Raw genomic sequence first — 13,781 nt, forward strand, 5'->3', positions numbered from 1 at the left:
ACTCCCTTAAACAATAATTACTGCAGTGGCATCAAGTCTTCTGTTCAGGCTTTCAGAAAAGGAAAATTACCTTTGTGAACAACTGACTCACATATTCATTGTGCTGTGGTATTGTCTGTATATTTGGGACTGTGTTTAGATAAGGACTTGTCTTACAATTTTATCCACCAAGGATATATAAGATAATGAAGGCATTCTGGTGACTACTTTCACAAAAAATTTTAATTAGCAGGTTGGGAAAAACTTTATCATTTTAATCTTCATAGTTGGCAGGTGGGGTTTCTTCAGTTGTGAAAAATTCAATTAGAGAAGTAGGAAAAGTAACTATAATTGTTAGGTTGATTTTGTTAATGTTCTAGGACTGTACATCTTGGATTCAAAGATGGATTATTTTCTGCATTAGCCAAAATATTCTATTTAATTAAATCAGAGTCTTTAATTGGTCAGATAAATCATAGCTTGTCTTCATATATTATCTGATTTGGTTGTACCCTCTTCCCAAGGACTCACCTGCCATTGGACCCAGAGGCCTTTTTGTGGGAGACCTTGTCACCCATCTACAGGATTGTCCTGTTACTAATGTACAAGATTGGAATGAATGTCTAGATACCATCGCCTATGAGCCCCAAATTGGTTACTGTATTAGTGCATCAACTTTACAGCAGTTAAGCTTCCCAGTTAGAGGTGTGTATATTTCTTCAGTATAATATCATGTTTCAGGGGCGCCTGGGTGGCTCAGTCGGTTAAGTGTCCAACTCTTGATTTCACTTCAGGTTATGGTCTCACAGTTTATGAGTTCAAGCTCCTCATCGGGCTGTCAGCACAGAGCCCTCTTGGGATCCTCTCTCTCCCTCTCTCTCTGCCCCACTCTCGCTCTCTCTCGCTTACTCTCTCTCCCAAAATAAATAATAATATTTTAATAATATTTTTAAATAATAATAACATTAATAATAATATGCTTCAGGCAGCAGTACTTGGCCATTCACCAATTCTTAGCCCATGTCTATAGATTTATTTTGTTCTAATTTTTTTAAATAAATCAGTAAAGTAATAATAGGCACAAACTAGTATCTTGGTAAGTTGGATGCTAATATTTATATATTGTTCAATGTCTAATTTCATAATATCATAGTTGACTTTCAAGACTCTAGTATCTAATTCTTTCCACATTTAGAAGAACTTGTGTTAAGTCAGCATTCAAGCTCAACCGTAACCAATTAACTAAATTCCAGTAATTAAATGCTCCCATGCTATATGGATGGTGTCATATCCAAAGCTATTTGGGGTAGAGTTATTTTATGTGGCAGGCATCCAGAGGAATTCATGTTGGTATCTGAAAATATCCTCTGAAGTCAGATCTGTTGTTCTGTGTAGCAAGCGACAAGGTGAAGCAAGTTTATTCTCAGATGCTCCCAAATTTAGAGTTCTTTCAGCTCTGAAAAATCAGCCTCCCAACTCTTTATATAAAATCATGGGGCCCAGATTATTTGGAGTGTTTAAAAACACAAATTATATTCACAGATTATATCTTTAGGTCAAGAAATGCCCTGGAATGCTTGTCCACATCTACTGGGGTTAGGAAATATGATAAATAATCAGGAATAACTTCACTGAAGTACTATGTACAACAGTGGCAGAGTAATAAGAATTGATTTAAAATTTTTTTCAAATATAATCTTTCATATATTACCCATTTTTAAGAACGTTTATTACTGTAAAAACTTCTCAAACATACATAAAAGTCAAGAAAATAGTAGAGGGGTGCCTGGCTGACTCGGTCGGAGGAGCATGCTACTCTTGATCTCGGGGTTGTGAGTTCGAGCCCACGCTGGATGTAGAGATTACTTAAGTAAAACTTAGGAAAGAAAAGAAAAGTAGTATAAATGGAACCTTATACATCATTCTCCCAGCTTCCGTAATTATCAACATTTTTCCAACTTTTTAATCTAATTATCCCACTTTTGAGGGGAGTATTTTTAAGCACATCTCAGGCATCATATCATTTCATCCATGAACTTTAGCATGTCTTTAGTACATGATGACTTTTTAAACATGACCACAGTACTGTTATTCACACCTAACAAAATTAGCACTAATTCCTAATATCTAGTCAGTATTCACTTTTCTCTATTTTTTTTTTAATTTAAAAAAAATATTTATTTATTTATTTATTTATTTATTTATTTATTTATTTATTTATTTTGAGAGACAGGGGAGAGGCAGAGAGTGAGGAGAGAAGAATCCCAAGCAGGCTCTGCTCTATCAGCACAGAGCCCAACGTGGGGCTCGAATTCGCAAACCATGAGACCATGACCTGAGCTGAAATCAAGAGTTGGATCCTTAACTGACTGAGCCACTGAAGCGCCCCCTTACCTGTTTTTTTTAATAGTTGATTTAAGTTGGATGGTATGTCTTTTAAGTGTCTTTGAGCTTGGAACAATTCCCCCTGGTGTTTTTTTCTTTTTTAGGTTTTTTTTTTTTTTGAGATCTCATTTAAGAAACTGTCACTTGTTTTGTTGAACTGCCCATATTCTGGATTTGCCTGGCTCTGTATTATGCTTATCATGTCACTAACATGTTCAGATAGCCTCCAGATTTTCTATAGATGGTCATTAGGTGTAGACACTTGATTAAATTCAGGATCCACTTTTTGAGGGGGTGAAAATACTTCATAGGTGGCGCTCACTACTTCCTATTGCATCATGTCAAGAGGCACCCAATGTCTAGTCTTCTCCCTTGTGGTAATGTTAACATTGTTCAGTGGGCTAACCTGATTCTTTAAGGTTCAAATATTTATACATTTTTACTATTCTCAAGAGCCACTTAGCATCTTCCCAAACATTTCAGATGATGGAAGGTTGGTATATGACCTGTAATGTGTTCTTCTCTGAGAGAAATGATCCATTATTTCATACTTCTTAGGTCCTTTATCATTTTCCTCCAATTTCTCTAAATTTGGTGTAATATGTATTGAATTACAAAAGCGAAACTGACCCAGTAATCAAAGTTCTCTCTAGTAGAATTGTTTTATTGTTTTATTTAGGACATCTGCATTTCAAATGTTTAAGGTTTTGCCCCTTTCCTGGCATACAAAATGAAAATGAAAATTTTCCTGGAAATACTCTGAAACTCTTTTCTTTCCTTTTTTTTTTTTTAACATTTATTATTTTTGAGAGAGCGAGACAGAGTGCAAATAGGGGGAGGGGCAGAGAGAGAGGGAGACACAGAATCCAAACCAGGCTCTAGGCTCCAAGCTGTCAGCAAAGAGCCCAACACAGGGCTCAAACCCACAAAGCACGAGATCATGACCTGAGCCGAAGTCAGATCTTTAACCAACTGAGCCACCCCGGTGCCCTTCTGAAACTCTTTCGTTGTCAACTTTTTGAGTATTTCACTGTTATGTATTTGGGAGGTATTTGTGTTAAAACATAAAGCAGATATTACTCTTTCTACTTAATAAAAAAAATCAATCCCAGAGTAATTCTTCAATATCTATTTCATCTCCTTAGGAGTGACTGTATTAGGATACATGTTGATTTTACATGATGACTGTTGACTATGTCTGATAAACCTGTACCTCTATTTAACCGTTTTTAGATGGAGTGAATACATTTAGCCAGTTTATAGGAATCTTAATGACTGTAAATTTAAATTAAATTAATATACATACTAAATTAATTTTAATGGCAGACTTGACCACTGAGGCTGTAGATATTTTAAAGAAAACTATGGATTATGGTGCCTGGATGGCTCAGTCGGTTAAGTGTCTGACTCTTCATTTCGGCTCATGTCATGATCTCACTGTTTGTGGGATCAAGCCCCACATCAGGCTCTGCACTGAAAGCATGGAGCCTATTTGAGATTCTCCCTCTCTCTCTGCCCTCCCTCCCTCTCTCTCTCTCTCTCTTCTCTCTCTCTCCAAATCAATAAATAAATTTTTTTAAGAAAAGAAAGCTATGGATTAATAGTATTTTATATGTATCTAGGTACATTTTTTTATCCTTAGTTATAAAGAGAGGGAAAAGATACAATTAAATATGGTAATACAAAGTGGGCAATAATCCAAAAGTGATTCATGTTCATTTTGGAGTGGACTTTAGTATACATAATTAAAATTCTAGAAATTTACACCACTGCAAAAACAATAAAGCCACCTTGGAAAAAAGATCTGACCCTGGAAGTGCATGTAAGCTGTCCCAACCAATTGTTTCTGGCCACTTACCTCTCATAGGTGTATTATTAAGTTGTTTAAGATATAATTAAGCAGACTGGATGTTCTCCTCAAAATATTAACAAGTAGATTTTTGTCAAATTAGATTTTTTAACGTTTTATTTTATTTTTTGAGAGATAGAGACAGAGTGTGAGTTGGGGGGGACAGAGAGGGGGGAGACACAGAATCCGAAGCAGGCTTCAGGCTCTGAGCAATTTCTGTCAAATTAGAAAAAAATGTCGTTAATCTATGATATGAAATTGTTTAGACCTGCTTTTCTTCTGTTAATCCTTTCCTTTTTGATTTTTAAACATTAACTAACTAAACTACAAATGTCACTGACAGAGGTAAGGCTGATTAAATTCCACCTCTTCCCCTAGTACATGGGGCCAGCCTAAGGAGCTTGTCCCATACACTCCTTGGAGATTGAATGGCCTTTCCAGGAAGCCCCAAAAAAGGACACTGGGTCAGGAATTGGAGCCCATTGCACCTGAAATAGATCTCTGATCTCATTCTGGGTCAGAACAGAAAACAAAACTTTACCCCCATTCATAGTCAAGCCTCTACTTTTACAATTGCTGGGTGTCCATATGCCACTTTGTGATTTGAGTGGAATTGAAAGTTACAGAAAAGAACTAGTCTGGCTCTTTATTTGGGACTATTTTCCTAACAAGTAGCTTGCATCCTCTTTCTTTAGTATGAGAGGAATCCTTCATTTCATATACACATAAAGCTAAATTCCTTTTTTCTTTCCTGAAAGCATTATCTCGAATAAGAAAGACTGTACTCAACAAGTCCAGCATTTGAACTAGGTTTCCAGGAGCATGAGATTGAAAACTAAAAGCAACTGCTCCCTAAAAAGAAGCTTTGAGCTCAGACTCAGCCATCCCCATTGAACAGCCTATATTCCTATTCAGAGGAGGCGTGGGTATATCCCTGTAACTGCCTGGCAACAGGAATATTGTATTCCTGTCTTATGTATCTATACATATGTATCTATAACTGAAGTGAGAAGAGACCCTTTCCCACCTAGTTTAAGATAATAAAAGAAAACTTCCAGGAATCCTTTCCATGTATTTTGAGTACTCAGATTGTTTTTATGCCTAATCTTTTCTACTGGGAAAAGTATCTTGTTTTTTCATTGTGAACATCAAGTTATGATCCAGAGGTTTTTTGCTATCCTAAATTGAAGAGAGAATGTGTGTATATGTGTGTGTGTTTATAATTTTTTTTAACTACTTATTAGGTGATGCTGGTATAAATTCTATAGAACTAAGAACAAATAAAGAGGAGGGGTGCCTGGGTGGCTCAGTTGGTTTAGCATCAGACTTTGGCTCAGGTCATGATCTCGTGGTTAGTGAGTTCAAGCCCTGCGTCGGGCTCTGTGCTGGCAGCTTGGAGCCTGGAGCCTGCTTCTGATTCTGTCTCCCTCTCTATCTGCCCCTCCCCAACTTGTGTTCTGTCTCTCTCTGTCTCTTAAAAATATTAAAAAAAAATTTTTTTAAAGAATAAATAAATAGGCTTGCCTCCCTGTGTTGGAGCTCTAACTACATTTATATATTTAATAAGCTAGGATAAGAAAATTATTCAGCTCATTTTAGTAATAGAGAAGGTAGTGGGGACTGTGAACTATACATTGAAAAAGGTTCCAGTCTTTTTCTAAAACTAACCTCAGGGCACCTCAGTGGCTCATTAGACGTCTGACTCTTGATTTTAGCTCAGGTCATGATCTTGTGATTCCTTAGATTGAGGCCCATGTCAGGCTCTGCACTGACAGCACAGTGCCTGCTTGGGATTCTCTCTCTTTCTCTCTCTCTCTGCCCCTCCCCTGCTCATGTGCACATGCGCACTCTCTCCCTCTCTCGCTCTCTCAAAATAAATAAACATTTTTTAAGTAAATAAAAAAATGAAATTAACCTCTGGTGGACGCCTGGCTGGCTCAACTGGAGCATGTGACTCTTGATCTCAGGGTTGTAAGTTCAAACCCCACATTGGGTGCAGAGATTACTTTTAAAAAATTAACCTCTGTTCTAGACTATGCTTTGGAGGCTAAACTATTTCTACAACTATCTTAGGACCCATCTTAGGGTTCATTCAGAATATGTAGGTTCTCCCTATGGTAGAATGAAACTGATCTGTTCTTGAATTACCTAATTGTCTCCCAGACTAAGATTTAAGGGAGAAGTCTAATCTTTCAGAGTTAAATTCAACCTACAAATGCCTCTGGGACCTTTCAATGCAATCTTGAGTGCTTCTTCGAAAGTAGAATTGGATTGGCCTGTCATGCTTAGTAAAAAAGTACATACACTAATATGAGAATTGTCTGTGGCATCCCCATTTATAGGTTAAGAATCGAGTTACAGAAATTGGCTTAGCAACTTGTCCTTTAATGTGACCCAGTAGAAAATATTCTAAAATAAAGTTTTTTTAAACGTAGAACTTTTTTTTTAATTGATAAACAGAGAAATATCAAATTTACCTCTCAAATAGCCACAAAATATGTAACTCTTTATTGGAAAATTCTGTTTGTCAGGAGATATTTACACTTGTGAGGATGGCCACAGCCATGGATTTATGTTTTAGTTAGAGTAATCATCATAGGAAGAAGCCATAACATAAAGGTTGCAAATTGGTGGTAGCCCAGAGACCAAATCCAGCCTTGGCAAATGTATTTGGTCTGGCTTATGTGGTATTTTTTTATATTAATTAGATGCCAATATTTAAAATTGAAGAGGTTTCACATGAAAGTCCAGATTTCAGATTTCTCTTGTAATAAAATCAACAGTCCGTGGAATCAGGCCCCCAAGTTGAGTGCCTGGCTGCTAATCCCATAAAGCAGGGTATACATTTTCTAATTCATCGCAGTCCCTCTACTCCCTATTTTTTTCCCCACACACTATCTACTTCATTTATTTGAAACCTGCTTGGCCTGTTTCGGCATTTGTGTTTCCGTACATGCTGCATCAATAGTGATATCAAATTCTTGACTTTAAATTCTGTATTGTATATATTCCTCCAAGAAAAGTTAGTGATCAAGTATCAGATGTAAATTTTCTAGATTTCTAATACAAAGGAAAGTGGCACAGAATATCATATATGTATTCAATGTATACTGAGTTATATACCTTATGTAAGATTGAGAAACTTTTTTCTCAAGGAGCTCACAGTCCAGTCAAAGAAACAGAGCATTTGATAGGGATTAAGGAGTGTACCTGTGATGAGCACCAGGTGATGCATAGAAGTGTTGAATCATGATATTGTATACCTAAAACTAATATTATACTATATGTTAACTAACTGGCATTTAAATTAAAAAAAAAAGCAGACCATGCCCACGTTATTACAGTACAAGGTTAATTGCAGTACAAGGTTAATTGTAGGTAATGACAGGAATCGGTGGGAATTGTGGGAGTTGGTGGTGGTCAGTCTTCACTGAGAAGATGAGAGCAGGTTTCATAGCATCACCCCTTGAGTTGGGCCTCAACAGTGAGTCTAATTTCAGGAGGCCAAAATGGAAATAAACCTTGGCACCAGAACCTAGAAAGCAGTTAGGGAACTGCTAGTAATTTGGTTCACCAAGATGATAGTATGAGATAAGATGAGAAAAAAAGCAGCAATCTTTCAGTTTTAGGCTATGGAATTTAGACGTTATTTGGGAGTAGTGCAGTCCTTGGAAAGTTTTGATCAGAGGAGTTACATTCTCATAGTTTTACTCAGGAAGATGAATCTGAAGCATTTGGTATGTAGGAAAGGCTTGCGTATGCTAATAGGTGGTAAGCAAACAAGACTTCTTAGGATTCTTCAAATGGGTCAGGTGAGAAGTTAGAGCCTGCACTCAAATGCAAATATATAGGAGAAAAATAATGAGGAGGTAAAAATTGGTAGGACTTGGCAACTGATCAGAGACAACCCTGAAACTGTAGCCTGGATTGGTAAAAAAAAAAAAAAAAAAAAAAAAATCCTAAACAACTTTGTACTTTATACTTTACTCTTAAGGGTGACGGATTATTGATTACAGGCACAGGTTTATCTGTACCATTTGCTACTCACAGTTTGCCTTCATATTTCAAATACAAATCCTCATTTAAAATTTAAATACCTATTCAATTATAAGAAAACAACAGAGAAAGAAAAAAGAAAACAAAACTGCCCACACAGCCAAGCAATGCAGAAGAGAAACTGATTTATCAGTTAGTTTGTTTCACCTGTTTTGTTCTTCATTTTATGTAGACCAAGGAGAGAGAGCCACAGTGGCTGGGGGGGATCCACTCTAACCAATACAAGATGTCTCCCTCAAATAACCTAGTTTAAAAAAAAAAACTGTTTGAAAACCAAACAACGACCGATGACTAAAATACAAAATCCTTGTACAATCATATTGCATATCAACTAACATTTTCCTGCCAGTGCTCTTGAAGACACAATTGTAATAGAAAAGCTTTTTGTGGTACTAGAAAATGTACTTTTTTTGGTAGTTCTCTGGTAACTTTGCTCTTCAATCTGTCTTCCTTAGCACATCTATGGTAGCATACATATAAGATTCTAAGTTTAATTGGTCCCTGCTACACATCAGTTTATGCTTTACAAGTTTGATATGCTGAGTGCAGGAAACCTTCCAAAATAAACACATGGAATCATTTTTATTCCACCTGTATAAGTGATTTAGTTTTCTTATTCTGCCCCAGATGCAAGTGAGGGAGTACACCAAAAACCTTTGAAAAATAAATGAATAATGAGAATAAACAGTTACCCTGTTTGCATTGTCTTCCAACAGTGGTAACTGGATTATTGGTATGCAGGCAAATATGTGCACATCTCTGGGGTCAGATTGGGCTGCCCTGATTTTATGAGGAAAGCCGTAAGGTAAGCAAGGAGGCAGGATAGATATTTGATCTAATGGGGATGTCTTTAGGGATGAGAGTCTTTAAGGCATCCTCTTGCCCACTCTGCTAACACCGCATTGCAGGAACTTTAGTAATACTGGATCAGTAGCATTAGGACAGCTAATAGTGGCTCATTAAATATTTGTGCTTGACTAGCTGGAGTTACTGCAAAACCTACTGAGACCCTGGAACTCTAGCTTTATTAATAGGTAAGTTTATAGGAAGACATAAATCTATGGTAAGTGCTGCTTCTTGATTTCAAACTGGACAAGTCTTTTTGTAATATCGTGTCTCTTTTTGTAACATAAAATCACTGCAGTGAGTAGCCTGTCAGACTGAACTAGGAATCATACAATTGTTTCCAAGTTCACATGCATTTTACTTACTCTTTTTGTGTTGAAAGCAAAATTTTCATTACAAATGTATTTCTATATAACAGATTCTAATTCACTATTTCTCTTTAGCATACAAACGGCTAGATGGTTCGACTGAATGTTGTAACAATCACAGCCTCACAGATGTGTGCTTTTCCTACAGAAATAACTTTAATAAGCGTTTGGTGAGTTGTCCCTGAAGCAATCTTGCTTGTCTGATATAATTTTTATAAAATAAGCATATAGAACTAAAATGTAATCTATGAACACTTTTCCCTTTTGTTTCATATCGTTTTATTAAAATTTCTATATTTCACTTGCCACATTTCATCTGAGAATCTTTAAAAATTTATAGGTATAATATCTTATTTGGCCGAAGTAGAATACTTGAATCTAATTTATAGTAGGTGCACATAAATGGCATTTCTTTTAAATGAACTTTGTTCCTAATATGCTCTGTAACATGAAAGATACTGAGCACTGGAACTTGCTGTTTTTCTTGTTAGTAAATTATTTTGGGTATTGACTAATTAATATTTTACTCATAGCATACATGCCTACCCGCCCGGAAAGCAGTTGAAGCCACACAAGTTTGTAGAACCAATAAAGACTGTAAAAAAAGTTCAAGTTCCAGTTTCTGTATAATACCTTCTTTGGAAACTCATACTCGCTTAATAAAAGTGAAACATCCTCCTCAAATTGATATGTTGTATGTAGGCCATCCACTGCATCTTCATTACACAGGTGGGTACTTATTATGGAAGACCCTCAGAAAATCATTAAGATGTCATATATTCTTCATGGTAGAAACTCAGTACAAATCCTTGCATTAATTTTATTTATTATAAATTTGACTACTTTTTAAAGTCTTCTTAACTTGTTCTTCAGTATTGTATGAAATTTAGGCATTAGGAAAATAATCTGAATTTTATGAAACAAGGTGTAACTGAATCCCATGTCTGCCTATGGAGAGTGAGATATTTTCTTCACTACCATTTATGTCCAAGTCACATAGATGATCTCTCAGATGTTCTCTGAGAGTTTATTAAACCTACCCAAGTTCCCAAAACAGTGGCAAGAGCAACATACCCCAGAGAATGCCAGGAGTTATAGTGGTAAGACTATCATTTATGTATAACACATGAATTTTATGTTAATATAATTTTCATGTTTTTTTATGTTTATTTTTTATTTTTGAGAGAGAGCGAGTTGGGGGGGGGGGGAGGCAGAGAGAGAGGGAGACAGAGAATCCCAAGCAGGCTTCCCATTGTCAGTATAGAGCCCCACATGGGGCCCAAACTCACAAACCATGAGATCATGACTGTAGCCATGATAAAGAGTAGGATGCCCAACCACCTGAGCCTCCCAGGTGCCCTAATGTTTATTTATTTTTGAGAGAGAGTGAGAGAGAGGGAGAGAGAGAGAGAGAGAGAAAGAGAGAGAAAGTACACATGCAAGCTGGAGAGGGGCAGAGAGAGAAGGAGACAGAGGATCCAAAGCAGGCTCCGTGCTGTCAGTGCAGATCCCAATGTGGGGCTCAAACTCATGAACCATGAGATCATGACCTGAGCCAAAGTCATATGCTTAACTGACTGAGGTACCCAGGTGCCCTTGAATATAATTTTCAGAACTGGGCTGGCATAATTGTTTTAACAGTGGCTACATTATTGGGACTAAATAGATAGCTTCTTCATATTGCTGAAGATCATATAGTCTAATTTTGTTGTACAAGATTTTTTTTAAGTTCCTTTTTTTATAATGGTTTTGTGGAAATATAATTCACATGCCATGTATTTGAGCCTTTTAAAGCATACAATTGAAGGTTTTTTAATATGTTCAGAGTTGTGCAACCATTACCACAATCTAATTCTAGAATATCTTCATCACCCCAAAAAGAAACCGTGTATTCACTATCAGTCACTTCTCATTTCTCCCCACCCCCAGTCCTTGGCAACGACTAATCTACTTTCTGTTTCTATAAGTTTGCCTAGTCTGCACATTTCATATAAGTAGGATATTTTGTGACTGACTTCTTTCACTTAGCGTAATGTCTCCAAGGTTCGTCCATGTTGTAGCATGTCTCAGTAGGTCATTCCTTTTTATGGCAAAATAATATTCTGTTTAATGGACATATCACATTCTCTTTATTCATTCATCAGTTGATGGACATGGGAGTTTTATATTACTCTTTAAAAGGCTGTCTCATTGTTTCATAGTCATAGCCTGTAACCTGGGTCATTCTTCTTATTTATCATTCTTCTTATTTATGATAAATAAGACTCTAGAATGCAAGTCACTAAGTGACTCTAGAATGCAAATATTAATTTTTTTAATGTTTTATTTCTTTTTGAGAGAGAGAGACAGAGTAGGAGCAGGGTAGGGGCAGTTAGAGAGGGGACATAGAATCGGAAGCAGGTTCCAGGCTCTGAGCTGTCAGCACAGAGCCCGACTTGGGGCTCAAACCCATGTGCCGTGAGATCATGACCTGAGCCGAAGTCAGACGCTCAACCGACTGAGCCACCCAGGCATCCCTAGAATGCAAATATTAAATATATCCTCAACAAATGGAAAGGAAGTTCCCTTTTAGAATAATTCAGAACTATGTACTATGTAATTCAGAAATATGTACTATATGTTCTACCTAATTACAGAGAAGTTTGTAAATGTTTTGAGCAAAAACAGGATTACGGAATGCACAGAGTGGAAGAGACCAAAAATTTCCCCTAGTCATAATCCTTGTTTTAGTAATGATTTAGTAAGAGAAAACCAAGACCAGAAAGAAGTTAAGTGGCATAATAGTTAGAGTAAATGTGATTTTCAGGTTATGCCTCTTTGAAGGATAAGGACTCTTCATAAATTCTGCCATAGTTTTTAAGTCAGTCTCTTTATTTGGTAGTCATGCTTGGTATATAGTCAGTTTTATATTATTCTTACCTCCAAATATAAGTACATACTGAGACATGAATTTCTGTATTCCACTATATTTATTAGATGTTCTAGAATAATTGTTTTTATATGTGGGGCATATAGGCTGCCTGCTTATGTTTGGGAAGAGCTTTCTCAACCAGTTTAATGACTAGCCCAATTGTTGACCACATGGAAAAATTTATAATGCTGTTGCTTCTCTATATGAACAATATTCATTATTCCTTGTTTTTCTTTTTCAGTGAGCATCACCAGTTTTATCCCACGCTTCAACTTTCTAAGCATAGATCTGCCTGTGGTTGTGGAGACATTTGTCAAGTATCCTTTCTGGTGTAAAGAATGTTTTTAAAAGGTGTTCCTTGGAATGTGATTAGGCTTACCTTGAATAGAGCATGCATAGACCTTACAAGTGTCCATTGATTGCTAACAACTGAAAAAGAGACTTTAAAGTTGAAAAAGATCAGATTGTATATAGGAAGGAAGAAGTCAGAGGAAAGAGATTGCTCAGGGAAGGAGAAAAGTTAAGATATGGAAGGGAGGGAACCCAGAATGTAATTTGAGAGTTGAATTTACAGATCTAAGACCTTTTAGTAAGTTTATAAAGAATGAAAGCTCAAAATGCCAGTGAGGTGATATACTCTGCCCCTTGTGAACCTGTTACCTTGGACTAAGTGGAAGAATGCATAAGGGAGATCAAACTGGTTTCCACTACTAAAATAGCAATTCAGAGGACAAAATCTCACGTGTTCTTTAGCATATTATGTTGGAATATAAAACTTGACATTTTTTTAAATTTGTTATTATGAAGAATTTGCACACTTTGGAAGGGTTCTTTATTTTTGTCATTGTTTTTTCTTTTTTACCCTCTAGATTTTATTACTAAAAATGGATTTTTTTAAATTCCAGTATAGTAAACGTATGATATTATATCAGTTTCAGGTGCACAATACATATTTTTGTCACTTTTAAATCATTTTCATTTCCTTCCTCAATAATTTGCGAAAACATGAAAGGGAAAACAAATGAACAGTTAGTAAAAAATATGTACAATCAAGATAGTACCTTGTAGATTGCAGCTTTGTCTCAGAGATTTATGACATATATAAGCTTTTAGATGGCAGTAAAATACAGTTATATTTGTGTTACAGTTAATATTTTTACTACTTATAGTGTACACTAGTTATAGATAATAGTAAAATAGAGTTGAAGGGGCCAAAATCCTTATGTTCCCTAAGATAAGGTAATACTTTGTAGGGATCAAAAAGTAATTTTTCCCTTATTGCTAATTGCTTCCACACTCCTTTCTCTTGTTGTGTCATTAAAGTATTACAAAGACTCAATCTTCCTTGGAGTTTGTTATAGATTGTCTTAGTTTACAAATGGTTGGC

The 13,781-nt window shown here is 36.2% G+C and overlaps 1 protein-coding gene across 1 annotated transcript in view; it reads left to right on the forward strand.

The window, feature by feature from the left end:
* MBTPS2 (membrane bound transcription factor peptidase, site 2) overlaps positions 1–13,781 on the forward strand; it is a 39,999-nt gene that overhangs the window by 23,708 nt on the left and 2,510 nt on the right. The window contains exons 7-10 of the mRNA XM_049643582.1: positions 504–684; positions 9,559–9,653; positions 10,017–10,212; positions 12,636–12,711. Coding sequence (XP_049499539.1) covers positions 504–684; positions 9,559–9,653; positions 10,017–10,212; positions 12,636–12,711 — 548 coding nt within the window. The remainder of the gene's footprint in view (positions 1–503; positions 685–9,558; positions 9,654–10,016; positions 10,213–12,635; positions 12,712–13,781) is intronic.

Source organism: Panthera uncia, chromosome X (genome assembly GCF_023721935.1).
Source record: "Panthera uncia isolate 11264 chromosome X, Puncia_PCG_1.0, whole genome shotgun sequence".
Lineage (NCBI taxonomy): Eukaryota > Metazoa > Chordata > Mammalia > Carnivora > Felidae > Panthera > Panthera uncia.